This window comes from Festucalex cinctus, chromosome 3 (assembly GCF_051991245.1).
Source record: "Festucalex cinctus isolate MCC-2025b chromosome 3, RoL_Fcin_1.0, whole genome shotgun sequence".
NCBI lineage: Eukaryota > Metazoa > Chordata > Actinopteri > Syngnathiformes > Syngnathidae > Festucalex > Festucalex cinctus.
The window spans coordinates 23,559,804-23,586,425 of NC_135413.1; the positions used below are offsets into that span (position 1 = coordinate 23,559,804).

Genomic DNA, 26,622 nt, shown 5'->3' on the forward strand with positions numbered 1-26,622 from the left:
ACTGATTAATTATCCTGCTAAAGATAATTGAGTGCGGCTTGATATTTGACTGTGTCCTCTCAACATGTACTTACCTCTGTTGTTATCCTAAGAATATCGTTTATAGCATGTTGCCAAACCCGTGTGCGCTAATAAAGCTATTTTATTAGGACACAAGGGATATTTTAAGAGTTTTCGCTTTGCAGCCATGTTGCTCCCCAGCTACGTCATTACTGGAGCATAATGAACAACCTCAGAACTCCAGAGCTTGAAATTTGGACCCAGTTGTCCCTCAAATAAACTTCATGAACCTCTGAAATTACAATATATTCTAATTTTTATTGAATAGCCTATTAAATGCATTAAGATGTAGAAGTGACCCTTGCTCGCTGATCCATATTCAACTTTGTAGGCGATGCTGCGTCCTGGTCGCTAACCTGTGGGCGGACCATTACTTACTTCTGAGCCAGTCAGACATCATTACTCCCGTGAATGATGGGAAAGCGGCTCGATCCCAACAGCTTTATTTCCTCGCTCAGCTCGGCGGACGCAAGCTATCACATCCCGTTAACAAGTCCATGGCTCCACCGTAAAGATAAGCTCCCTCAATCTGCGCCGTCTGTTTCGCTCGCCAGCTGAAGGGCCATCGTTCATCACTCGGTGGGACAATAGACCACGCCGTCCTCTTCAATATTCGCTTGTGATTGACACCAGTTAGGCTATTCAGTCAGAATTGCAGAGCACTTCATTGTACTTTCAGATAGGGCTGGCTAATTATTTGAATTCAAATCAACATTGCAATGTAGTAGAATGCAATTTTGGAGAAGAAAAAAAAAATGGTTGGTAGGCTTTATTTTGTATATGGAACAGTGTAATCGCAAGTTTAAAAATTCCCAAGGGCCCTTTTCTGAACAATTTGGGTTATGCACAAAATGTTCATAGAAAAATGACTTCTATCTACGTACTATTTCGGTATATGGACGGTTTCCCCCGTCGAGGAAAAATAAAAAGTTCAGCGACCCCAACTCTCCACCGCGATTATAAACAGAGGTTGGTAGAGTAGCCAAAAATTGTACTCAAGTAAGAATAGTGTTACTTTAAAATAATATTACTCATGTCAAAGTTTACCCTTTCGGGTTCTCATCATGCCCGCCAGTCTTCAACAAGGGGCACGTTTCCTGTATACAATCAATGTGTCCACAGAAATGCTCCCACACAGTCAGTCAAGCGGAGCGCTTACGTGAAAATACGGTACAAATAATGAATGAATGGGGCGGCGGGTAACGACTCTCGTGTAGCCCAATATAGTGGAGTAATGCTGCATTCGAGGATGGTCGGAAGTCGGATATATATGAGTTGGTTTTTCCCAGTTCTGTCCTGAAAGCGTTCGAGGCAAAAGTAAACAACCAAAATGGTGGACTCGCGGTAAATTGTTTTTTTTAAAACTCATTTTACCCTCCAGCAAACTTACCTGCTCGCATTTCCACTTCATTTATTGTTTTCATCTTATTTCATAAGCAATTCATACAGTTCAGTAGTTCACCGTATAATTTCATGCCGGGATATAGCGGCATACTGTCATGTACGTTGTATTACGTGGAGTTATGTCGAATATTTATGAATGAAGAAAACTATCTAGTTTTATAGTCTAGTAAATTGTGTTTTGCCATTCCAAGTGACGTCACATTGTAGTCCGTCGGTGAAGTCGGGGTCCTTCTTTTTTTCCGACTTCGCAAGTGGAATTTCCAAGTTCGAGGGGGCGTTCCCGTACACACTTCCTGGTTTGAACTTGGAGAAGTCCGACTTCCGACCGTCCTCGAATGCAACATTAGAGTAGCGCTTATTTTTCTTCACACATATACTCAAATAAAAATAAAAAGTATTGTGTGGTAAAACTATTCTTAGAATTTTTTTTTTTTAAGTTACACAAGTAAATGTAATGGAGTAAATATAACCCTTTACTACCCACATCTGTTTCTTTATAAAATTGCTCTAAGTACACACAGAGGAGCTAATACTCAATGCACACTTTCTGACAATGATTCGGAGTTTAATGTCTTTGCAGACCTCTGACCTCTAACCTGGTAGAAATAGGGATGGAAGGTTTTTTGTTTTCCTTTGTGTGCCCTGTACCTCTATAATAGTATGCTGTTTTTAAGTTGCCTTTTGTTGTATAATTGATATTGTTGTTTGAAATTGCACTACTTTTAATCTTATTTGTATGTCTATTGTTGATAGTGCACGTTGTTCAATAAAGCAAAAAAACAACAACAACAACTGACAATGAGCTCACCACTGCCACCTACTGCAGTGGATGTCCAATTACACTTATTCTAGTATGGCAGTAAAAAAAAACAAAAAAAACATGAAATTTGATATAGTTAATTTATAATAAAGATTAATGTGTTGCTTGTGTTTAAAAATGCATAGGAAGTGGACCTTGAAAAATATACTTGCATTAAAATGCATTGATATTGAGGAAATACAAATCTCAATTAGATTATGTTTCAAAATCGTTAAGCCATAGTTTTGAATATAATCACTTAGCAATCGATAAAGAGTTTGTTCTATATCGGTGCTTTATTGAGGCAAGCTGAAATGTGTGCCAGGCTAGCCACTTTTCACTTTGAGCAAATATTGTTTCATTTCACTTGGAATTTTTCAAGTTAAGTCCGAGCCGCTGACATTTTAATCAGAGTGAACATAAGAAGCCAACTGGCACTGTCAGACCAGATGAAGGTCATTGCAAGCACTAAGCAGTCAGCAGCTTGCCATCACATTTAATCGTTACGTCCTAATGATTCGTTTACACGTGAGATCAGGTTGATATTTTATGTATAAGCACACATTCTGTTCAAGGCCTTTTATTCTATTAACCTGTCCCGTCTGTACTAGATCCTTGCCGAGATCATTCCCGTGTGGCTTAGCCTTTGATAAATATGCTTTTAGGTCTACCTAATTAATGCATTCAGCTGTGATTTCCCTCACTTGTCACCCACACTTTAACCTCATAGCGAAGGAACAGACTTTTCCGTCTCAAATTAAAGGTCCTCTGAGACGGCGTACACGCGCGAGCCATCGCGACGCGACGCGACGTGCCGCACAAGCTCATATCTCATCTTGAGGGCCTTAATGAAATGTTTTGAGCATAAATTAAATTACAGCACGTCGTTGTTATGTAGTGTTGACATATTCCGAGCAAATACGCTTTAGTTTATTAGATCTGTTGGCTCACAGTTTCTCGGTTTGATACGCCACAAGGGGTTTTGCTAGATGTGTTTCAGGAGAAAAAAAAAATGCTCTGTGATTAGATTTTTAATTAAACATGTTTTTTTTTTTTGGAGTAACGCATCTTAGGAGACTACGTTATGTTATTTGACAAGAATCTACGTAAATGTAAAACCTAATAAAACAACCATTCAGTTAGATTAACGTTGGCACAGTCAAGCAAAGCAAATGTAGACTGCGGGTGTTGAGGCAGCATATTTTGAAAGCACACAGGATGATAAGCCTCCCCTAGTTCACACGACTACCTTGCCTACATTAATTGAACCTATTCAGCATTTTTTAAATGTACCCCTCAGTATTTCCTTTTACTGCCTGCATAATTGCCGTCCGCAGCCATTTGTAGGTTAAATGAATGGGAGGCAGTCATCAGCATAGGCTTGTTTAAATCTGCTTAACAAGAGGAAGGCCATATTACAATATAGTTAGACACTGGGCTTTTGTAATTAAGTTATAGCTGTTTTAACATGACACTATGTTTGTAGCCCCTCAATAGATTGGCCAACTATTATGTGGATAAAAGAGAATTGGCCAGAACCTCCACTATGGCTTTTGTTGTCTTTCTGGTAACCAAGGGTGTCATGGATTGTGCTAGAGCAGCAGCTTTACAAACCGAGCTTTGTAGGGAGATACAAGTTTGAAATGGCCGCTCAATGTGTTGACTCGTGATTGTCAACAAATTAGCGTTATAATTGAGTTACGTAGAGAAAATGCAATAAGCACAAAGAATATACTTTGTAAATACTATACATCATAGGACGGATTTGTTCGTGTTATTAGTTGACATAAGAGTACATGATTAATACTTTTGACATTGTTTCACCACAGACTGTAAGCAAAGTCAACATTCTGATCTTTATTCACAATTATCTATCATTCGAAAAGGCTTCAGCACACCTGCAACCCTAGTGTGGATAATGACTGTTTGTAGTAATACAAAATGCACCTTGGTTTAAATAAGAAATACAACTGATAATTTTAAAAGGGGAAGTCAACCCCCAAAAAATTGTTCTCTGACAATAATATGTTCTATGCAGCCCCACTGATATTCTCGTTATTGGAATATGAGTTAAGCAGCAAAATCCAACAGTTTTTACCAATATCAGAAGGCGGCCATTTTGCCACTTACCGTCGAGTAAAATTGACATCACAATTGCTCAGGTCTCAGGTAACAACCAATCACAACCGAGCTTCAGAAAACAGGTGAGCTGTGATTGGTCGTTGCCTGATCTCTGAGCAACTGTGATGTCATCTTCAGTTGACAGCAAATGGCAAAATGGCCGCCCCCTGAGATAGATAAAAACGGCTTGATTTTGTTTCATAACTCATATTATACAAATGTAATATTAACCAGAATGTCATGTTTAGACTAGTGAGGTCACATACAAGACACAATTAATACTTTGGACATTGTTTCACCACAGACTTTACAAGCTTTACATTCATGTATTCACAATTAGCTGTTATTGTATCAGTTACTCTTTCTGATAAGACGAAATGCATCACGATTTAACAGCATTCAGTATACTTAATTTGCTTTAACAAGTTCACCTTAAGGACGAGACTTTGTGTAGTTTTGAGAAAAAACTTCATTTTGACGCCTTGGCTTTCAAACAACTTGTTTTGCACATCTGTCAAGTCATCAAAAGCCAGAAATGATTCCAAATCAAAGATTGATCAACGCCTCTGCCAACATGAGCATTTGAAGGCTTATTTTAATTGACAGCGTGACAGAGCCTACTGGTAACTGTCAGCACAAGCATCTTATGTCTCGTCAGTGATGAGACAAAGCAAAACTTATAATTACTCTTTCTGTCACTTTTTCATGTTAAATGTTTAAGTTCTCCATCCACACAAAACAATACATATTGTGCACCAAAGCTGTTATTTTCCTACTCTGCCTTCAAGCCTTCAAAAAGAATTAATCCAGCATTGTAGCTAGAGTGTAACTACAAAAATACTTCCCCGTCTTTTAAAAAGATGAAATATTTTCTCTGCTATGTAATTTCTCTCTCTGTATTTCGAGAGTTACTGACCTAAAAAGGTTGATCAAAGACTGTTGGAACTCTACAGCCTGCAGCAACCAATAAATTGGTCCATTCGATGTTTTGCACTGACAAATTATTCTCCAGAGTGCTAACATTCTTGGTAGCAACTCAATTAGCAGGAGACAGACGTAGCAAGGATTCGCATTTATGTTCCACAGACGTTTCAATATTTTATTATTTCAGTGAGTGTTGCCATGGTTCCTTTTATGTCACACAAATGATAAGTATTTGCTCATTCTCACATGAAGCGATAGTTGTTTTTGCTGTGGGACTCTACACACTGCGCACCCTATGTCTTTTGGCTTTTACACAATGTCGACATGGCCTTGAGCTCCCATGCGCTTTAATGTCACTGTTAAAAGCCAATATTTTTTATTTTGGCAAAGGGGACTGATCTCATTCGGTGTTAATGTAAAGAGCCGTGTCGACAAGTAGAAATAATCGTACATTTTTGTACAGAAAATGTATTCACACATAGTTATCGGTAAATTAAAAAATGTTTTTTTTTTTTTTTTTTAAATAATTCGATGATCTATATAAGCTGCAATGAAACTACCAATTCATATTCCCCCGACAACACCAAACATGTACCAATAATAGAATTTCCTTTCAAATAGCTTTAATTTGCGTCACATTTTTTGTTAAATGTCCATCAATATTGGTGAGCTTCTGCATGAAACCATATGGTTAACGGTAAGCAATTTCCCTGCTGTTCAAGCATCATTTGTCCTAGATAGACGAGAAACGAGATGTAGCACGGTTCAATAATTAAGCTAAAAAATTAGGGTGGGGATTTTAGTTAAGATTATTGAAATGTACCTGAAAATGTCATTTCTGCACGTTGGCTTTTCAAGATGCCCTCAGAATGACCCCAAGTTCCGTCGTAAAGACGAAAACATCGTCAGTATAAATATATATACTCATACTGTTGGCACAAAAAAAAAAAAATCCAAACAATTATTTTTTACCTTTCATGCCACCAGAGCTGAATCCAGTGATCTTGTATCATCTGCTAATGCATCTCTGCTTAAACAACCAACTCCCACACTCTGAGAGTTTGCATGTGGCGGCAGCAACAAAACACATGCTCGCTCTTTCTGTTATACAAATATAAAAAGGAGGCACAGCACAATAACAGCTTTATCGTCTCACTGTACATTTGGCCAAAACAGTCTGAGAATGCTGCATAATTAACTGCCAGCCAAATGTTCCCCCGAGTCACTGCTTTATTAACAAAGCAACGGAGCCCTTTTTAATTGGCCATTTCATTGGAAACCCAATTAGAGAAGATAACATCAGACACATTGATCAAGAATATGATGGTCTATTGTCTTTTAAATTTGTACCTTTTATGGGGTATGTTCCTGAAAAATTACATGATGTGGAATATCTTCTTGAGCATAAATTGACATGAAAGCCAAAGAGAAATGCACTGTTTATGTACATACTGTTAAGTACTGTAAATATTGTGTATATTGCAAAATCGTGTATACGTTAGTGCCCATTCGACTGGCAAAGCTATAATTTCTTTCTATAATTTTCTTTTTAGTCCTCATTAATGGATGTGCGTAATAGTTCATGCTTAACTTACTATATTAATTACTCTAAGCCTCGGGGGCTTTTTTTTATGGGCCAAACTGTGAGGTTTTGGCTACACATTTTTATGACTACAGGCTTTTGGAAAGTGAAAACACAAACTTTTGAAAACAGGTCTCAAACTTGAGCTTTGAAACTAAAATCCAGATATAAACAGAATGATAAGAATATTATTTTGGGTAACAGCAAGAGGACAAGCAGAGGGGCAGCCATGTTAGGCAAATTATTGTGTTTTAGCATTTTTGCAGCTCCGTGAATGGAGTTTTTTTTTTTTTTTTGTCTCTACATGGGACTTTTAAAAAATGCAAGAAACAAAGCCCATTTTTTTTGTGTCGTTCTCAATAGGGACTCAACGATTATGGAAAAAAATGACCAGCAAGATTATTTTCCCCTAGATCATTAAATATTATTAATAATTATTTATTATGTGAAGCAAAACACCTGTTTTTATTATACTTCCTTACAACAAACATGTCAACAGTTTTCAAATGGAAAATGAAACTTGAAAAAAATGTTAAATAATTAAAAATACTAAAATTTCTGGCAGTATAAAGGATGCTAATAATAAAATTTACCAAACAATTTAAAATTTACAAAGGGCTAGTATAGAATAAATATGCTATTACAGGGTGCAATCACAAAGTCAAAACAACGGCTATCGATCACTTTCGAGCCATGACCTCATCTCCAATTTTTGCTGTACGTTCTTCTCCCGACATGACCTGCTCTCATCAGACCACAGTGACTTAAAGCTCCCACTGCAGTATGTGCTCGCATTTTTATTTAGGCAGTTAAAAGGAACCATAGCCATGCTGTCGCCCCCTGGTGGTAGGCTGACTACTGGTTGAGAAAGTAGTTGAATAGACATGCAGCAGAACCCTCGTCTTAAATGTAAACAATCACAGATGATCAGGCTAACTTAATCATTGCAACCAAAATCATGCTCATTTGCTTCCAAAACCGTATAAATATGTTCTATTTTAAATATTACCATGCCACCAAACACGTATTTATACTTTTTTAAAATGTTTTTTATGTTAGAGCATACAGAAGCCTTTGATGAAGCCTCTGAACTGAAGAGAATGCTTGAAGCAATGGTAGTTATTCCAAAAATATCCAGCAGGTGGCAGCAGAGTATAAGAGATCAACCAGGGCCATGTTGCAAAAAGCTCTTTTACCCACTGTTTTAAACCAAAATCATGTTCATTTGCTCGGAAAAACGTATAAACACATTCTATTTCAACAATTACCATGCCCCCAAATATGTATTTATTTATGCGTTTTTTTTGTTTTTGTTTTTTTTTATGTTAGAGCATACAGAAAGCTTTGATGAAGCCTTTGTACTAAAGAGAATGCTTGAAGCAATCGAAGTTACTACAAAAACGGCCAGCAGGTGGAAGCAGAGTATAGGAGATCAACCAGGGCCATGTTGCAAAAAGCTCTTTTCTCCATTGTTTTAAACAGATATGTGAATAATAATGAAACTTAGCTATATTCTAATGCTAATTGCTGCTAAATAAAAACAGATAGAACTATATATTTTTTTCCTGATGAAAGAAGATACTCTAATCTTTTTTTTGGTAGGTTACATGTTTTTATAGCAATAGAACACAATATTGTGTAGGTCTTGCAAAATCCAGTAAAATAGCCAGGAGCGAAGGGGGTTGCTTCAGTGAAATTGGCTGCGAGTGAATGCATTCAAATTTGATTAACTGTGCACCTATGTAATATACCATACAAATACTGCATCATACAGCTTACAGACAATAGCCAAAGGATATTCAAAACATTTCTGTCACCTTTGAAAGAAATAGGGAATCAAGGTGGTGCTCTGCTTAGCCACAGGGAGGCACCACCTGGATAGCTCTCTTAACCACAGACCTCTTCCACAATGGCTCATTAGCATTGTGCCAAAGATGGATGGCGACTTCCTGCACGCTTTGCTGGCCGCCAGTATATGAGCTGGGCAAAGGCTTTCCTTCGCTCCCTTGGCCTGCCTGCTGACCTGCCCCTGCGGGTCTTAGTTAACATTCAGGGGCCCCTGACCTGGAACACCGCGTTGGCAGCCGATCCAAGGTCCCATCATCCCTAAAGAAATTAGAGGTGGTTATCTTTCAGGAATGACTTGCTAACCTTCCCCAGACCATGTAAATGGGATAGATGGGACTGATTTCCCTGCTCCTCTTTCGCAGCCCTTATGTCTTGCTGTCATTGGGGATGGCAGGTTGTGTCCAATTTGTGTGTATTTGACCGCTCACAAGTGACAAATGACGGCTTGGGCTCAAAGAAGGTTACATTTAAACACAGCGCAGGTCAATGGGGTAGCAGCCTTAAAGCTAAATCATTGTCAGGGAAACTAATGATGCAACATTATAAGACAACAGGGCACCGTATAAGATAAAGTGCAGGATGTCATGCGGGGAGTATAATCAACCACTGTCTGTTTCAACTGCACATTCGTCTTGATTTTGCATAGACATATTCTCGTCATACCGAAATGGAAATGGGAATAAATCGCTTTGCGTGTAGGGCAATCCTTTTGGATTACAACAATGTCTGGGCATACCGCTCAGCTGCACTCAAATGCAATGATCATTTATAAGGACTTGTACAAAAATACACACTACTTAGGCTTGAGAACAAATATTTTAACTCTTCGAGTCGAAGATCCGTTCCACCTGCTGTAGCCATTTCAAAAACACACAGGAAGTCTGGAAAAAAACAAACAGAGAAAGAGCCTGGGAACCGAAGCACGAGTTGTGGCATCTTGACAAGTCTTAAGTAATTCTTACGAGAACAAACACCCCAAGGCTCATTTGCTTCATTGCTTTAGTCAAAACAGAATATATATACAGCCAGTAGGCTTCCAAGGAGACAGTCCCAATAAAGTAGCAAAGTAGTACTTCCCTCTCTGTGATTAGATGGCTCTGTAATTAATTGAAATTCAATTACAATTTCAATTATTACACTCCACAATTACATAATCTGCATAATCATAAAATAGGATTATTAATACAAATTTTTGAGTTGTTTAAATGTATACATTAGCATATATTTTTTTTAATTTTAAATGACTAATTTAACCAATTCTGTCTCATCCAAAACAAACTTGCATAATTATAATATTTCAAAGAATTTTATTGTCTAAATATTTATTATTAGTTTTTTTTCTTATTTTGTACCAAAATAAATAACTAAATAAATGATCGCCCTACTGCACAGTGCACATGCTGCCCACCAACTTCAAGTTTTTGCCAACATAAATAAATAAATATAGCCTATATTATTATAAATACATATTATTATAAATTCTGTTTGTTCTAAAAGGAACTTAGATAATTATAGTGTTTCTATTTTTCAATTGGTCTTAATATTTGTAAATGCCTAAAAAATTTCTCGTTTTGTACCAAAAATAAATAATCGTTTGAAAAATCGTGATTTCAATTATTGACAAAATTATCGTGATTATTATTTTTTCCATAATCGAGCAGCCCAACACGCATCATAAATCCTTATTCGAATTTGGAACTTGATTTGTAAACATTATGACAACACAGGGCAGAACTCAAAATAACTTTACTTTTCACTGTGTCCACATTTTGTCAGCACAAAGAAAAGCACGCGGCTGCCGGTAATGAGCATTACTGCAACCCAACTCCTCGTAGCTGGCGGTTATGTGGACACGGCATGTCCGGGAAGCTCAAGGACGGCCCATACTCCCAGATTAAACAACATTCATTCTCTGTCAAATGCCGACCGCTCCCGAAAGTGCCAAGCCGGAGGAAAATGGGGCCCCCGCGTGACCCTTGCTTTGGGTGACAGGATAAAATACAGAACAGTTGTGCCTGAAGGAGAACCAGGATAACGAAACTATCTTTAATCTCTGTCCCTTCGAGGCACTTTCAACACCTGTTATTCTTGACGGCGATGCAAGGGAGGCCAGCTTGCAGATTCATTTTGAGCCGGGTAATTATTGCACTAATTATTCACTCCGGTGTTGGGTGATTACGCATCCTCTTGCAGGTGAATACTCGTCTGTTTGCACACCAGCTGAGGCCAAAGCGGCTCGCTGGAACAGTTGTTCCACTCCTTTTCCCCTTGCAGATATTTGACCCCTTGTCATGTTTGCAATCTGTACAGTAGGGGGAAGGGAGAGAAAAACAGCCTCAAACTTTTAATTGCTCAACAGAAAGACGAGCGAGTGGAAGGCGCAAGTTTGGCCATCTGCTCGGTCTGCGCTTTACGTAAGCAGAGCTGAGAAACTTAACAGGTTGTGTGGTCTCATCCACTCTCTATGATGGATCTATTGGGAGTCACGTTGGCACAGCAGAGTTGTCGTTATCCTGTCTTTTGCAACGTTGAAATATTATTTCACTTAAATTAATCAGTGCCCATAGTATCCCCCACCCCCCTGCACTCATCAATAATTAATGAATCAAGATATATTCTTTTCATTTAAGGGGACACATTAATAATGAGACCTTGGGGGCACAAAAGGCTTTAAGACAAATATCTGTGCTCTTTGACTAGATTGAATTCACTTAGCAGAAATACAACATCAAATAGTAGGCCTCCATTAACTCATCTTTCATGTTAAATATGAACATCATGAATATTCTATCTATGGTCATGTGAAAACAATTATTCCGGTGCTCAAAAGACACAGAAAAATGCTTGATTTTATGTAGTTTTAATATTTTTCATTAGAAAGAAATTTCAAACGGACTTTGAGGCTATAATGCTCCCATTGTTGCTGGTTGTTTTTACAAAATGTCACCTCAATAGAACATATTTGAACTGTGGGGCAAAATTACAAAGCAATGCACTGCATCAGACGGGGATCAGTGAAAACAGACGTTTCGTTTATGTCAGGATCAAACTGCCATCATTGTGGAATTTACTAGCACTCGGTCCTTAAAGCCGAAAGGTTAACTAGATTCTTGATGTTTGCTGTCGTCAACAAATCCCAGGAAAAAGACAAAGCCGTGTCAGTGTGTTTCCCAGTGATTCTATTCTCTGCCCCAAGCTCATTGTGCTTTGTCTTTATCTAACATTTAAAAAAAAAAATAAGATGAGTGTTGCATTTCTATGCGTGTTCGAAATAAATTGGGAAAAAAATCCACCAAAAGATTACATCTGTTTTTGCTTCCAAAAGTTGTTCCAATCAAGTACAAAATTGCATTTCTTTCCCAATATGAAAATGTGATTTTTAACTCGGTTCATTTGCAACACTCTCAGAAACTCAAATGGCAAGCAAATTCCTTTAGAAAGCTGTTGAAACAAATTAAATTCTTTACCAGACCTCCTAAAGGTCAGCTCTTCCCTTCTGCAGCAGAAATAAGAATGCTGTGTCGCACCGTGTCGGCTGATTGCTTTACTCTCTAGGCAATGTCAATTTTGTGCAAGTACTGGCGGATTAAGTCGGCAGGACGTCAAGGGCCCTTGTAGAATCTGCTATCTTGTCTCAGCCAAGGGTCCGAAAGCCCATGTCTATTACCAGAGACACCCCAAGGACAGATGTTTTAGGCTTTGGGGGGTGATGGAGAATAATAGCACATTAGATTCCTAATGTCTGTCGGATACGGGACTCATGGGGCACGGAACTCCTGGGTAATCCAAATTCATCCCTCGCTTTTTCTCTCTGTCCCTCTCTTCCCCTCATTTCCTCCTGTTTTACTTCTGGTTCTTTGTAGTAAACAGAGTTGGGTCGTCTGTGCCTCTTGAGGTGTTGAATCCTAGCCTGGAGCTACAGGCAACTCAGTCCATTCATCAAAGGTGTGACCCTTTGCACAAGTCAGGAATGAGATTCTCCAGATTCTCCCTACTAATGAACTATGTATGTGTGTGTGAAAAATATAATAATAATAAAAAAAAAACACTTGTATTTTATTATGTCAATATTTCAAGTATTCAATTAAAACCCAAAACAATAAATGACTCAAAATTGCAGTAAATGACAAACAGAAGGGTTTTTGTATTTTTATTGGCCGCTCAAAAAAGCTTTCAAGTCTTTTCTTGTCTCTTGCACTGAATCGTACGAACCCCCCAAAAACCTTTCAAGTACATCCATGCTAGCAAGCGCAAATCCCTACTGCCTCATCCACCAGCATCAACCCCCTCCTCCAAACCGAGACCAAGGGTACACCTTGATGAGCAAGGAGGGAGGCTAATTTAGTCCCCATGCTTAATTAATCCAATGTCTTTTTTGATAAATGACTTGCAAATTGTGCTGCAGTAGCGGTATCGTCTGCCTGCAGAGATGTCGAGATGTGTGTTGACGCTATTGGATAAAGTTAACAATTTGACTTGTACGATGTTTACACAACAACGATGTTAATAAAAACTGGGGAAAAAAAGTATTTGTGAACTGAACAAATTTTCAAAATGATCTGCTGCACACTAATCTGCAAAAATGACAGAAAAGAAGCTGTAATATTAACACCTGGCCAGTAGTTGGCTAGTCACTAAAACAATATGTGTATGTGGTATACGCTGACTGTTGTACGTAATCGTCTTTTGAATATCCTAATGGCGCAAAACGGAACAGACTGGACATTGACATTTAATGACTATTCAATGTTTACGTGGAAATGGCAATGCTATCAATGTTGGCAAAGTGTTGGCACTTTGGAAGCAATGTGTGTTTAAATATTTGCACCACTTTGCCCAACATCCAACCTGAGAAGGCAATACATTGCAATGGCATATCTCATTTTTGGATTTCTAATTAGCTGCCTAAACTATACTATTAAAAAATAATAAAAAGGTTTGAAAGTAATTTGTGTGATTTGACTCAGGTTCTTATTAGTGTTGTGAAGCGATTAGCATTTTTTTAAATAATAACTCATTTGCTCCCAAAAATGTATAAATACGTTTTATTTTAAATGTTTTAAGTGTCCCAAAGATGTTTTATTTATTTATTTATTCATTTTTTATGCTAGAGCATACTGAAGGCTTTAATGCAGCCTCTCAATTGCAGAGAACGGGTGAAGCAATGGTAGTAATTACAAAAACGGCCAGCAGTTGGCAGCAGAGTATAAGAGATCAACCAGGGTCACGTTGAAAACAAACTGATTTCCCCACAATTCAAAACAGATTTGAAATAATGATGAATCTTAGATATATTCTCATGCTAATTGCTGCAAAACGGAAACAGATACAAAATATACTTTTTTTTTCCTGATGAAAGAAGCGACTAATCTTTCTTTTGGTAGGTTCTATGTTTTTATAGCAATAGTACACAATATTCTGTCGTCCTTGCAAAATCAGTCAAAATCCAGTAAAACGAAGCAAATGGGGTTGCTTCAGTAAAAATGGCTGGGAGTGAATGAGTTAATCACACAATGTCCTTAATTAATCGCGATTAATCAAAAATAATCGCAATTAATCAACATTATCTACTTGCTGCTTCTACTTTCTTCTTAAGAGCTTATGACAGATATTTACTTGAATAAAATCTTGGAATTAATATAAAATCTTCAAAGAAAATGTCTAATTATAAATATTGTTTTAATAGGCTTTTTTTGCTCCTTGATTAGTAAAATACAACTATTAAACAAAACGATCAAAATGTACTCGGCTTTTACAAGGCCATCTTTTGTCTTCTAGAAACAATTCTCAGAACTTCTCACTTAGATGATGCGCCAAAGATCTCTAACTAATATGTTATTTGAATTTGGCTTTGCAAAGTGCACAAATTGCTTGAGATATCGCCAACAAGCGTCAAATAAAACTTGAAAGTTATAGTTTGTGTTTGTCTATCTTCATACCAGTGAAGTAAATAAAACTGAGTGAACTGTTTTTTTTTATGCTATGAAGAATTTAAATTAATTTCCAGAGTTAACGCTTTCATTTTGACAGCCCCAGTTCATATTATACTTTTTAAACAAATATACAATATTTTAGACAAAAAAGGCTCCTGCAACATTTTTTATTCTTGAGCTGTAAATACAGTCCAGTCTTGATGACTTCCTCAGAAATTTGGGACCATCTTGTATGAATCCTCTTACGTCACAGAAATCTTTTCTTTTAAGCATGTATTGTCCTAACAGAGGTGCCACTTAAAACTAACGATGTCATAAATTTTTCCAGCTAATGTGGCACGTGTGAAGGGAGCGCCGGTGGGTGGGGTGAGGGTCTGGTGATTTGAGAGGAGGGATGATGAGATTCGGTGGCCTAGCCCAAGCAATGAACTTGATTAAACTAATCTCATCTCTATCAAAGCATCCCTCTGATCCCCCTTGTCCCATTATTCATGGCAATTGGATAATTACAACGAGAAGCATGGGGCTAGACAGTCTTACAGACCCTCATGTAGACCCTGGGCTATATGGCTCTTCTACAATGCGTCCGGTTCATTCTAAACACAGATTAATTATGGTCAATGGGATGGTTCACATCTGTCACTCTTAGTGAGGAAAAATGGAAATGATTCCTCTGAAGATGATGAAGGATGTATATTAAGTCATCTGCTAGTCGGAGGTTCAATAGGGTTGAATAGGGGCCGCATTTTAATTTTGACATTTGTCAGAATAATGTGGGAAAACAGCAGGGGTTGTTCTAATAGCTTGATTGGACAATGACGGTTGTAGAAAACCCACATCCTCATATGTAATGACACCTGCCCCTGATGTGCGCCGTCACTTTAACATAAACCTATATATGGACGTGTACTGCCATTTTCATGACATTCAGTGTCAGCAAATTGCACTTCATAATTCTGTATTATTAAGCCTGTGTAATGAACAGACTTCTCATTCTGTCATTAATTTTTTACAGCATGTTTTTTTTTAAGCAGAAAATTAGCAGAATACTACGACAATCTTGAAATGTTATGTACTTGTATGCGTGCACGCGTTCTATTTACGACTCCCAAGTATGCAAATTAAACCATGAACATAATAATATATGTTTATGCAAATGAAGCATGCTTCAATGTATTAAGCAGAGGGCCCGGTAGGGTACTTGCAAATATTTTCCTTTTTAAGTAAATGTTTTCTAATTAATAACACATAAATAATTGAGTAATGCAATATTTATGTAATCAACTCAGAGGTGTTTATGGTACATCTGCAATCTTTCCAGGCACTTACATTTGCTGCTTCGGAGTGCTTTTCCACATATGGAGTGCGCAATAAAACGTTGTGGGGGTTTCTTAAAAATAAATATAACCCTGAACAGCTTCATGGTGGCGAGTGTATTTAAAAAGCATTTTGTATTTATTTGGTTGCTGTGTTAGACCTTTTAATTTTTATTAAGAGAAGCAGTTAAGGGTGATTTCAGTAGCGTCCTGCAGACCATTATGGTGTGCAGTCACACACACAGTGCCAAGCACACATCCCAAGGGAGGATGAACAGACAAGACTAACAGACAACCAGTCAATGTAATTATCTCCTGGAGTGGTGTTTGTGCGCGTGTACGTGTGTGTTTGTGCGGCGCTGCGGTCAAAGCTGTGTGGCCCTCTGTGCCTTGTCTGCACGTTGTTTTCACCACCACAATGATTAGGCTTCGTGCGATGGTGTTTTTCCTCCCATTCAGTCTTTTAAATGCTGTCCCGGAGGGCTTACATCCAGTCACTGACAACTGACCACACCACTTCAAACTAACGAGATTATTTGGCTGCACAGTGTAAATGCTTTCCTGGCTCTCTCTATTACCTGATGTGGCAAATACTCTGTTATTTTAAATGCAGCTACAAATACACACACATATATATATATATATATATATATATATATATATATATATATATATATATATATATATATATATATATATATATATATATATATATATTAGGGGTGTCAAAATTAGTGTGTTAATTTTAAGTTAATTTATAGTTCCTTTAATGTCCTGTACTGAGGGAATTTCAGTTGCAAAGCAGTAGACACATCCATGCCAAAATTTAGCGGCAATAAATTTAATAATAATTTGTGGAGACTGGAGTTAAGTTGTTTTTCACAATTTTAAAAATGTGCAGAATTTCACGTTATTCAATGTTAAAGATTAGATAGCCCCATTATTAATATAAAAAGAAAAATGCACTAAGCTGTCACTGTCTTACAAATGCAATTATGCCATCTAGTGGCAGAAAAATGACCTCAACCCAAATCAATATCACACTCGTTTTTTTACAGTATAGTACATCTTTTTAATTTTAACTAAATTTTAGGAATTATTATTAAATTCCAGTATCAATGACTAAAAGATGCAGCCATATTTCTTTTAGTTTAACTTTTTTTCCCACTTTTATATTAACAAGAGTAACTTAGAAAAATATTGTACATTTTTTTGTACATTTAGAACAGATATTTGCGATTTATCGTGAGTTAACTATTGAAGTCATGCATTTAATTACGATTAGAATTTTTAATCGCAATTTAAAAAAAAAAAAGAATTTTTAATCGCCGACTGGATGGATGGATGGATATATATATTTATTATTGGAAAATACTCTGCTAATGAACTATGAACCATTTCCTATTACAAACATGTTTTTTTTTGTTTTTTTTTTAAATAATTGTTTCCTTCATTTTTATGTCTCCACAGTTATATATTGATCACCTGACCGTTTCTGCTTGTGGACATGGAGTTTATCTTGCAGCATTTTTCCCACCCTCGACCTTTCTCCTCAGTAAGTAGAACTTCAGCAAATGTTTCCCCAAAACCTTTGTAACTGTTGAGTCACAATTAACCAACTTTCTCAAGTTTAATGTCCTGCCTCAAATGTATTCATTAAATGGTTACACTTGCCTTAAACAATTATGTGCCCTCACTGGATAAATTGTGCGCGCTGTATTTAAAGTCGCACCTTTATTCAATGAACAAGAAGTGCCTGTTGCATTATATTATGGCAGGAATATCCACGTTAAACTCAAGAGCATTTTACAGCTTTATGTGCTTTTTTTTGGAGGGCGGGCTAAGTACGCATTAGGTATTTTTCCTTGAATCATATCTTAGGTAAATCATCATGTCTTGCTTGCTTGGCTATTAACATCAGTGTCCTTTCATTCCCGTTTTCTCCAGACTCCTGATTTACACAGTTTAAAACCTTGGCCATATCCCTTACCTTCCAAGGAGATAGTGTAATTAAATTTGTACTTTTTACAAGTCGTACTCGATAAATCTGAATAAATTAACAAGGCATTACGAAGACTGCTACATTAAATTTGCATAGTGTGTTTAATGAATATGCAAGTGCAAGTGAAAAGGTCTGCTACTGTGAACTCTTGAAATTAGCATAACTACTTCCAGCATGTTTCTTAAATAATGCTCTCATTTGCACATCACTGAGTTGGCTAATTCTAACTTCAGTCAGTGTAGCCTCATAATTAAGACTCCCGCTTTAATTTTTAATGAAGTTTTTTACGTTACATCAATCCTGACAGTAATGAGAGGGACATGGAAACAAAAAGGGTGCTAATAATTAAATTCACCAGCCAGTTTGCGGCACAGTAATTCCTGAGGAGAAATTACATGGCTAATTATTAATTTGCTATTCATCCCATTCCGCGGATAGACTCGCATAACGGCTTGTCTTGGTACCAGTTATGCTGAGATGCAAAATGCCTTTTCACTGCCCCCGATGACTGGGAGGTCTCACATGGATTTTAGTGCGCGATTAATCATGTTGACACTCACGATTAAATGCTTTTTATTGGTGCCCATTTATTAGACCATATTACCTGAGTTGGTTTAGCGCCTGTTGAAGTCTGTCACTGGGATGAGGACATAAACAGGGTAATGATTGAATAACAGTGCTGATATGGGAGCAGTTCATGACTGGAGCAATATTTAAGCCCAAAAAAAGCATTTTGGACCATGATGTAAAAATACGGTCACTCCCGGAAGTCATTGCTGTTTTTTAGTGTGCGCATGTAAACACAAAAAGAACATAGAGAAAATGAAGATGCCTCTTAAATGTAGTTTATACAGACAAAAAAAAATGAATACCACTTGTTAGCAATGAATTACTCGCTCATATGGGTTACATGTAATCTAAAACCTGCTCAGGAGGTTGCGAAAGAAGAGAGCGTTCGAAATACTGAATGTTAAAAATCCAGCTGGTTTCTTAAGCCTTGAGGGGTGGAGTCTTGATGTGTGATTTGAGCCCGAGGCACGGACCCGTGCCTTCATACCTGAAAGAGAGAAATTGGGTTACAGCTGTTCAACAGTGACGAGCACTACTAGACAGACATTTTTACAACGGCTCCCAATAATCTGTACTGAGATCTTAACATCAAAACTTGTGCTGTGGTGGACGACATTTGTACATAAAGATAATTATCTCACAGTAGAGACAGATAGACGAGAATTTTTTGGTTGACTTTTACCCCTAAAATATATATATATATATATATATATATATATATATATATATATATATATATATATATATATATATATATATATATATATATATATATATATTAGGGGTGTCATGCAATTAATTTTTTTAATTGTAATTAATCACATGACTTCAATAGTTAACTCACGATTAATCGCAAATTTTATATCTGTTCTAAATGTACAATAAAATGTACGATATTTTTTCCAAGTTTTCATACTCTTGTTAACATAAAAGTAGAAAAAAATTGTAAGTCGAATAGAAACATGGCTGCATCTTTTAGTCATTGTTATAGTAATTTCATAATAATTCATAAAATTTATTTAAAATTAAGAATATATACTCTACTGTAAAAACTAGTGAGATTTATTTGTGTTGGTCATGTTTCTGCCACTAGATAGCATTATTGCATCTGTAAGACACGGGTGACAACTCGGTGCATTTTTATTTTCATATTAAGTTAAGAGCAATCTAATCATTAACATGAAGCAACTTCTACACAATTTTAAAATTGTAAAATCCAACTTGATCCCAGTTTCTACAAATATATTATGCATTAGTATTAAATTCATAACTGCGTTGCGACTGGAATCCTCCCAGTACAGGCTTTCCAAGTAAAGGGCAGTCATTAATCGCGCTATCCAAAAAAAAAAATAGTGGTATTAAAAGGAACTTTAAAATTAACACACTAATTTTGACACCCAAAAAATAAAATAATATATATATATATATATATATATATATATATATATATATATATATATATATATATATATATATAATATATATATATATATATATATATATATATATATATATAATTAAATCTGCTTTTTCCATTTTCAGTAAAAACTGGTGTGGTGTGATGTAAATAGGCCCTCAGTCATTCTGCACTAAAGAAGTTCAGTTTTGTTATAAAATTTGACGCTCTCGTCCATTCTTGTGTCGTAGCGTCAACATGGTCATGTATAATCAACAGGAAAGTCACACAAAGCAATACCTAGTAATATTCAATGCAAAGTTATTACTTTTACAACTCCCCCAATTGTTTTTATCTTCAGTGCGATACGTCTTCGAAGTAACTCATCCTCCTTGTTGTCACGACAAGAGCCCGTTCCGTTGAAAGTTAATTATTTGGGATTGTAATAGTGCTGGTTTAGGCCGGGGAACCAAACATTTCCCAAGATGATAAGAATGTTAATATCTCTATGCAGCCGGCGGTCTATGTGACCAATAGTGATGCTTCTTGATGTGGGGCGGCACTTGACATTTCATAGGAATCTTCCCTTTTCGTTTCCATCAGTCCATTATAATAACCCAAACCTTAACTCCAGATCAAATTTGTTTGACAGAAATGTAATTACATTCTTTTGTGCGCGTGCCGCAGCCCGTGTGTATTGTTCCCTGCCTGTGATTCAAATGCTTTGCTGCCGCTGAAGTACTTGTTCCCGAACAGGTCAGAGTCAACAGCATTAGTTTCAAGTGTCGCCTCTTAAGGGCCTATACTAATCAACATCACAGTTCATTTGCTGTGTTGCCACTAGCCTTCAATGACAAATCCCCGACACCGAATGCTGCTTCAAGTGTCCTTTATCAACAAGATTTCAGAAACATAAATACATATTCTTCTCTCAGCATTCGCCACGCTCTCGGCAGGCCTAGCGCGGGGTTGCATCTCCGCTCTGACATTGAAGTCTTGTGGAATAATGATGTGCCCAATGTGTCCAGCTTTTCCTTGGCTGTACACATATTCAAGCCTCGACTTAATTAATAGAACAAAATCATTGTTTCCTGCTCTGTTTTGGATTAGTTGTGGATTAACAGGACCTTTATGTTTTCCTCAGGTTAGCTCCCCCTATTACTAAACAAATGAATTAGTGCCTGGAAATGTGTCATGCATATTACCTCTCAGGTGAGGCATATTTGTGTGAGCTGCGGTCAAGCATGCAGGAGCAGTATACAGCGTACTCGCGTGACATTGCATATTGTGTTTGGTTGCAAAACTCTTTTGAGATATATTTCACAGCCCAATTAAGCCATGTCAATAAAAGGACCACTTGGTTATTAGTCACTGTTGATGCTCATTAATAAGGCAATGCCATAATTGTAGTGTAGCACAAAAAGGATGTGAAATTCAAACCTGTTAATTATGTTCTCATGAGATTTTTGAAGATTTTTGTACAAAAAAGTATCTCTAAACTATTGGCTAACTAGAAAAGCTTGCACATGCGTTGGCAAGTGACAGTTGGACGCTGTCGAGTGGAATACGTTGTGGTAATCTAACATGAACATGCATTTCATGGGGCTTGAGTATTTTCCTATGCTTATCAAATTACATTTTTTCCTAAAATTGCAGCTTTTGTGTTAATAGGACATCTCAAGTTGTCCACTTGTATGAATAAATGCTATTTTCTTGTTTTTTGGTTTTCTTTTTAAAGTATTTTTTTCTGGCAAAAATGTCAATAATAATAAAAGAATATCATGAAAATTATATAATAAGGGGGGAAAAAGCACTCCATAATATTGTATATTGTAAAAACGAAGAGTATTCCATCCATCCATCCATCCATCCATGTTTGTAGTGAAGTGAGGAATTCCTTAAAAAGAAAGACCAGTCCAAATTTTTCCCAACAATATGTTCTGTGCATCCCCACTAGTCTCTATACGGTATTCTAATTAATATTGTGCTTGTACAATATGATTTAAGCAGCAAAATCCACCTGTTTTTGCCCATCTCCTGGGGTGGCCATTTTATCAGTTGCTGTCGACTGCAAATGACATCACAGTTGCACAGGGCTCAGGTAACAACCAATCACAGTTCAGCTTCAGAAAAGAGGTGAGCTGTGATTGGCTGTTGCCTACCCTGAGCAACTGTGATGTCATCTTCAGCTGACAGCAAGTGGCAAAATGGCTGCCTCCTGAGTTGGATTTAAAAAAATTAAAACAATTAAAATAAAAAGGTGGATTTTGTTTAATAATGAATTCATATTCCACAAACACAATATTAAACAGAATGCCAAGTTTATACTAGTGGGGGTATATAGAACTTATTGCGAAAATTTTTACTTGACTTCCTATTTAGCCTACCTTGAACTTATAATAATACTGTATTGTTGATCATAATGTGTAATTTAGCTCTCTTTTACTGAGACAACTGGATGTCTGGACATTAATTACAAACTCTTCAACACAATTTTGAGACTTCAAATAAAATATATATATATATAACGTACAGAATTAACCTTCCCCGTGGGTGTCCCCACCATCAGACGCGTGTTTTTGTTTACTAGCGTCATAAGCACCTTTCATATTGTTATTATTATTATTATTATTATGTATTGTGTTGTTCTGGTCTTTGGCTTGGTTCGCCATCCTTGGAGACCGAGTATTTCCCCCATGTATTAGATGAAAGACAGAAAGAAAATGCCCCTCATTTGGTCCCAGTTGGTTAAGTGTGTTCCGATCACTGCCAAGGTCTGGATGAGCGCGAGTCGCACAAAAGACCGTGCCTTCCAACCACACAAGCGCACAATGAGAAAAAAAAAAAAAAGGATTTGCCTGATGTCTTCAATCCCCAAAGGAGTGACTTGTTTGTGGCGTTGCCGTCGCGGCCTAATGAACGCCAGTGTCAACGAAATTATTGCAACGCTTTTTAACCTTAATTCTTCTGATTCATTCCAGGTAAACAATCAAGTAGTAACCTGCTTTCTGCCAGAAATAATAACAGTTCTCCCTGTGACGAAGAGATAATAGAAAAGTGAGGGCAAGAGAGAGAAGAGAGGTTGGAGGTTAAACCCACAACTTTGACCCACAGAGGTCAAACTGTAAGTGACCCACTATATCAATCCATTTAGTGCGCTTCACGTCTTTATGTCACGTTTGATGTTTCCCCACATCATCGCTGCACAGGAGTTACGATTTCCCGAGCCCCCGTCCCGTCCTCTTTATCCTTCCATTAATATTATTTCATCCTGTGATCCCCTTCCTCATTGTGCAGCTCAAAGCCCTCCATCTAATTTTTATCTTCTGCGAAATGTAACGCTTTGTGACTGAGCTTAATTCATATCTTTTCTCCCCCTCCTGCATAATAGCCCCCCGTTTTTTTTTTTTTTGTCTCCCTGCTTCACGGTGAAAGTTCACACTCCTGTTGAGATTATTGTTAATATATTATGATCGAAACGTGGCTCCATATTGCATTATTCGCTCATTTCCAGCTATGTAGCCGGGAATCTCCATAATTATCGCTGGCGTAAAAAGCCGTTCGTTACGAAGCATCTTATAGTAATGAGGGCCTCCCGCGTTTCGCTCGCCATATTGAAATGGACTGTGTCATATTGTTATTCTGTTTTCCTCCCTCTCGTCTTCCTCCCCCATTTACATCTCCTCGCTTTCACCATCCTCTTTGCCTCTCTTCTCTTATCTGTCAGCGGATAACTATCATGTGTCGTTTAATAGGATGATTTGTTGTTAGGCAGGCGCGTGTCAGAATAAGATGGGGGGAAAAAAGCTAAATGATGAAATGAGCGGCGCGAGCGGTGCTGTCTTGTCTGTAATGAATCGTGCGGTGGGTTGAGGGGCGCGCGGGGGGTCTCTGTTTTGGTTCCAGTCGGCAGCACAAACACGGACCTCAGGTAGTGCACTCATCAGTCCTGCTGTTTCTCACCATATGGAGTCAATGATCTGGGAGAGATACACACACACGCACACACATATACACACACATTTAGATATCTTAGATCTGACAATCCAAAGATGATCATGCTCAGTTTTGATTGACGCTGTCATGGCAATATTTTTATTATTGTGGTTGTACTTTGCATTTGTGTAAAATCTCCCTGATGTGTATCTAATATTTTGATTCTCGTGTAGCTACAAGGTAACCCGATAATGACCACCACCCCTTTGTGAGGACGTGTGTTTATATGGGGATAGATTTGTCTCAAAATTATTCATACAAATACATTTGTGAATTATTTTTTTTTCCGTGTTTGAGAGATCCACAAATAGATGCACAATTTTCAGGTTTGTTGTAAATGTTATGGCATTTATCATAACTTAACATTTGTAAATATTGTGAATTGGTGAATATGCATTTATGGATCAGTAGGCGTCAGACACATTTATTTATTTTTTTTACATCAGACAAATGTCAATATATTCTCACATAAAAGTTCCGAACATTGACGTGTTGAAAGTACCATCCCTCCTCCGTCCACTAGGAGGCAGTGTTGCTCTCTGCATTGAATGAGGACGAAAAATCAATTAAAATTAAAAAATAGAAAATGACCTTTTAACTGATATTCTATTATGTGTCGGGGAAACAAAAATACAACCGTAATTTGTTTCCTTCTAGCTTGTTTTCTCTTGATGTGGAGGAATTTCTTCTTCGCTGTGTAGAAAAAAAAAACCCCAAAGTAACTGCAGAAGAAGAACATCATCCTGTCAAGACAATGTTAGCTTGAGGGAAACGAATTAGTCATATTTAGTTTCCCGACTTATGTTAAATAAACATACAAAAGAAGATCAGGGCTCATTTTCAGTTTTTCAATTTCCAATTTTAGATAGTCTGTTCGAAGTAGACAGCAACACTGCCTCCTAGCGGATGGAGGAGAGACGGGCCTGACCACATGTGGATGTTTGGAACCGTGGTGAGTATCTTGAGACTGCATGAGGCTTGTCGAAAAAAAAAATATATTCTTGGTGCAGGGCTGATCCACAGATGCATATTCAAGAATTCACAAACAGAATTTAATATTTCCAAATGATAACGATAAATGCTCACTCAGCATTAAAAAAAAAACAAAAAAACACGTGTAAATCACGTATATATTTGTGAATTTGAAAAAGCGTATTTGGAAAATTATAAATATGTTTATGGATCTAAAAAATAAACGAGTGAAAACGACGAATATATTTGTGTGAATAATTTAGAGACAAATCTGTCACAGCTGTTTGTTTATGCATCACAAATTACAAATGCACAATCATAAAAAAATAAAAATAAAAAAAACAATTACTGAATAATATGACACAAATATCACAATAACCCGTGGCTATAAATAGTTTCGAATGACTCAGACATACTTAAACTCCCATGATTGTCCCCATCTGATGGTCATATAGTGAAACTGCTTCCCCTTCATATAAATGCCTTTTCTTGTATCATTTTAAAAAATGTTAAAAGCTTGGTTATAGAAAAAAAAAAGAAAAACGATAAATGGTTGATTAAAAATCTTTTTTTCCTCCTTATTCTTTCCAAACATTTAATTGGATGAAAACACTGCAGTACAAATTGAATTAGACGTTCCCGCCTCCACACAATTGAGATATCTGTTACAGATGATGTAGCGTATAATGAATGCCTAATTTATGTAATTAGACCATTAAGCATAATCCGAGCATATGCTCCGAAAGCCCCGAGGTCTTTTTCCAGGTACTCCCTCTGATGTCACCCCGCACAAAACAACTAATGGATTGGAACGAGGAACACTTCTGATATCCGCTGTTTGATCACATCATAGAAAATAGGAAAGGCATGCAAAAAAAATGTAACATTAGTCCAGATGAGGCTTTCACGCAGCGCTCTTCTCCCTGCGCATATATTTAGCTGGTGAGGATGGCCTTTAAGAAGTGCGAGTGTCCCGTCACATGGGCTAATTTTGGCATTGAGAAGCTCCTTATGAGGGCCCTCCGTCTGCTAATTAATTGTCATTCTGCTGAATATTCATACCTTACCATCAGAGCGTCCTTAATTGCACCGTAAAACATCTCCGGGGGGATGAAATCACCGCGGACTTAATTAGAAGCGCGGACCTATTGGTTGACTTGCAAATTGTTTTCCCTCGCACGCTAATGTGCAAGCCGTGACAAATCGCGTTAAAACCTCAGTCATGAAAAAAAAAAAAAGTGAATTTAAAAATATGTATTTATTTTATAATTGCATTTTAAATCGACGCATTCTGCACAATGATTTCCCAAAACGAATAAAAATGAAAATATGGAGAAAAATACATTATTGCATTTATGAACCGATTGTTTTTTGTTTTTTTTTTCCCCACCCCTGCGTGGCTCTGGGTGGCAGCATATCTCAACTGGCCTGAGTGTGTGACAATATTGTTTGGCTATCATTCGCCGCTTTAGGATGAATGGCATCGATCCTCTTTTAACAACATTTGTTTCCTATTGTGCGTCGTGGGGGCGCAGCAGAGGAGGGCAGACGTGTGAAAGTGGCTGTTTGATTCTCTTTTTCATCCCCGTGACCTCGGCTTTTGTGTCTCGTCACCCTGGGAATGTCACGCCTCACTACTCTACTTTAAGATGTTGCAGAGAGTGCCCTTTGTTTTCCCTCCTTTTTTTTTTTTTTTTTT

General features: G+C 37.3%; 1 protein-coding gene across 2 annotated transcripts in view; it reads left to right on the forward strand.

The window, feature by feature from the left end:
• LOC144016139 (uncharacterized) overlaps positions 1-26,622 on the forward strand; it is a 79,904-nt gene that overhangs the window by 3,817 nt on the left and 49,465 nt on the right. The window contains exons 2-3 of one of the 2 annotated variants that reach the window (XR_013282850.1): positions 17,458-17,542; positions 22,937-26,614. Coding sequence is in view for 1 of the 2 variants with exons in the window: in XM_077516870.1 (XP_077372996.1) it covers positions 17,458-17,542 (85 nt within the window). In the remaining variant the exon portion in view is untranslated. Of the gene's footprint in view, positions 1-17,457; positions 17,543-22,936; positions 26,615-26,622 lie in introns of those variants that run through there. The other variant, XM_077516870.1, reaches the window with a different exon arrangement.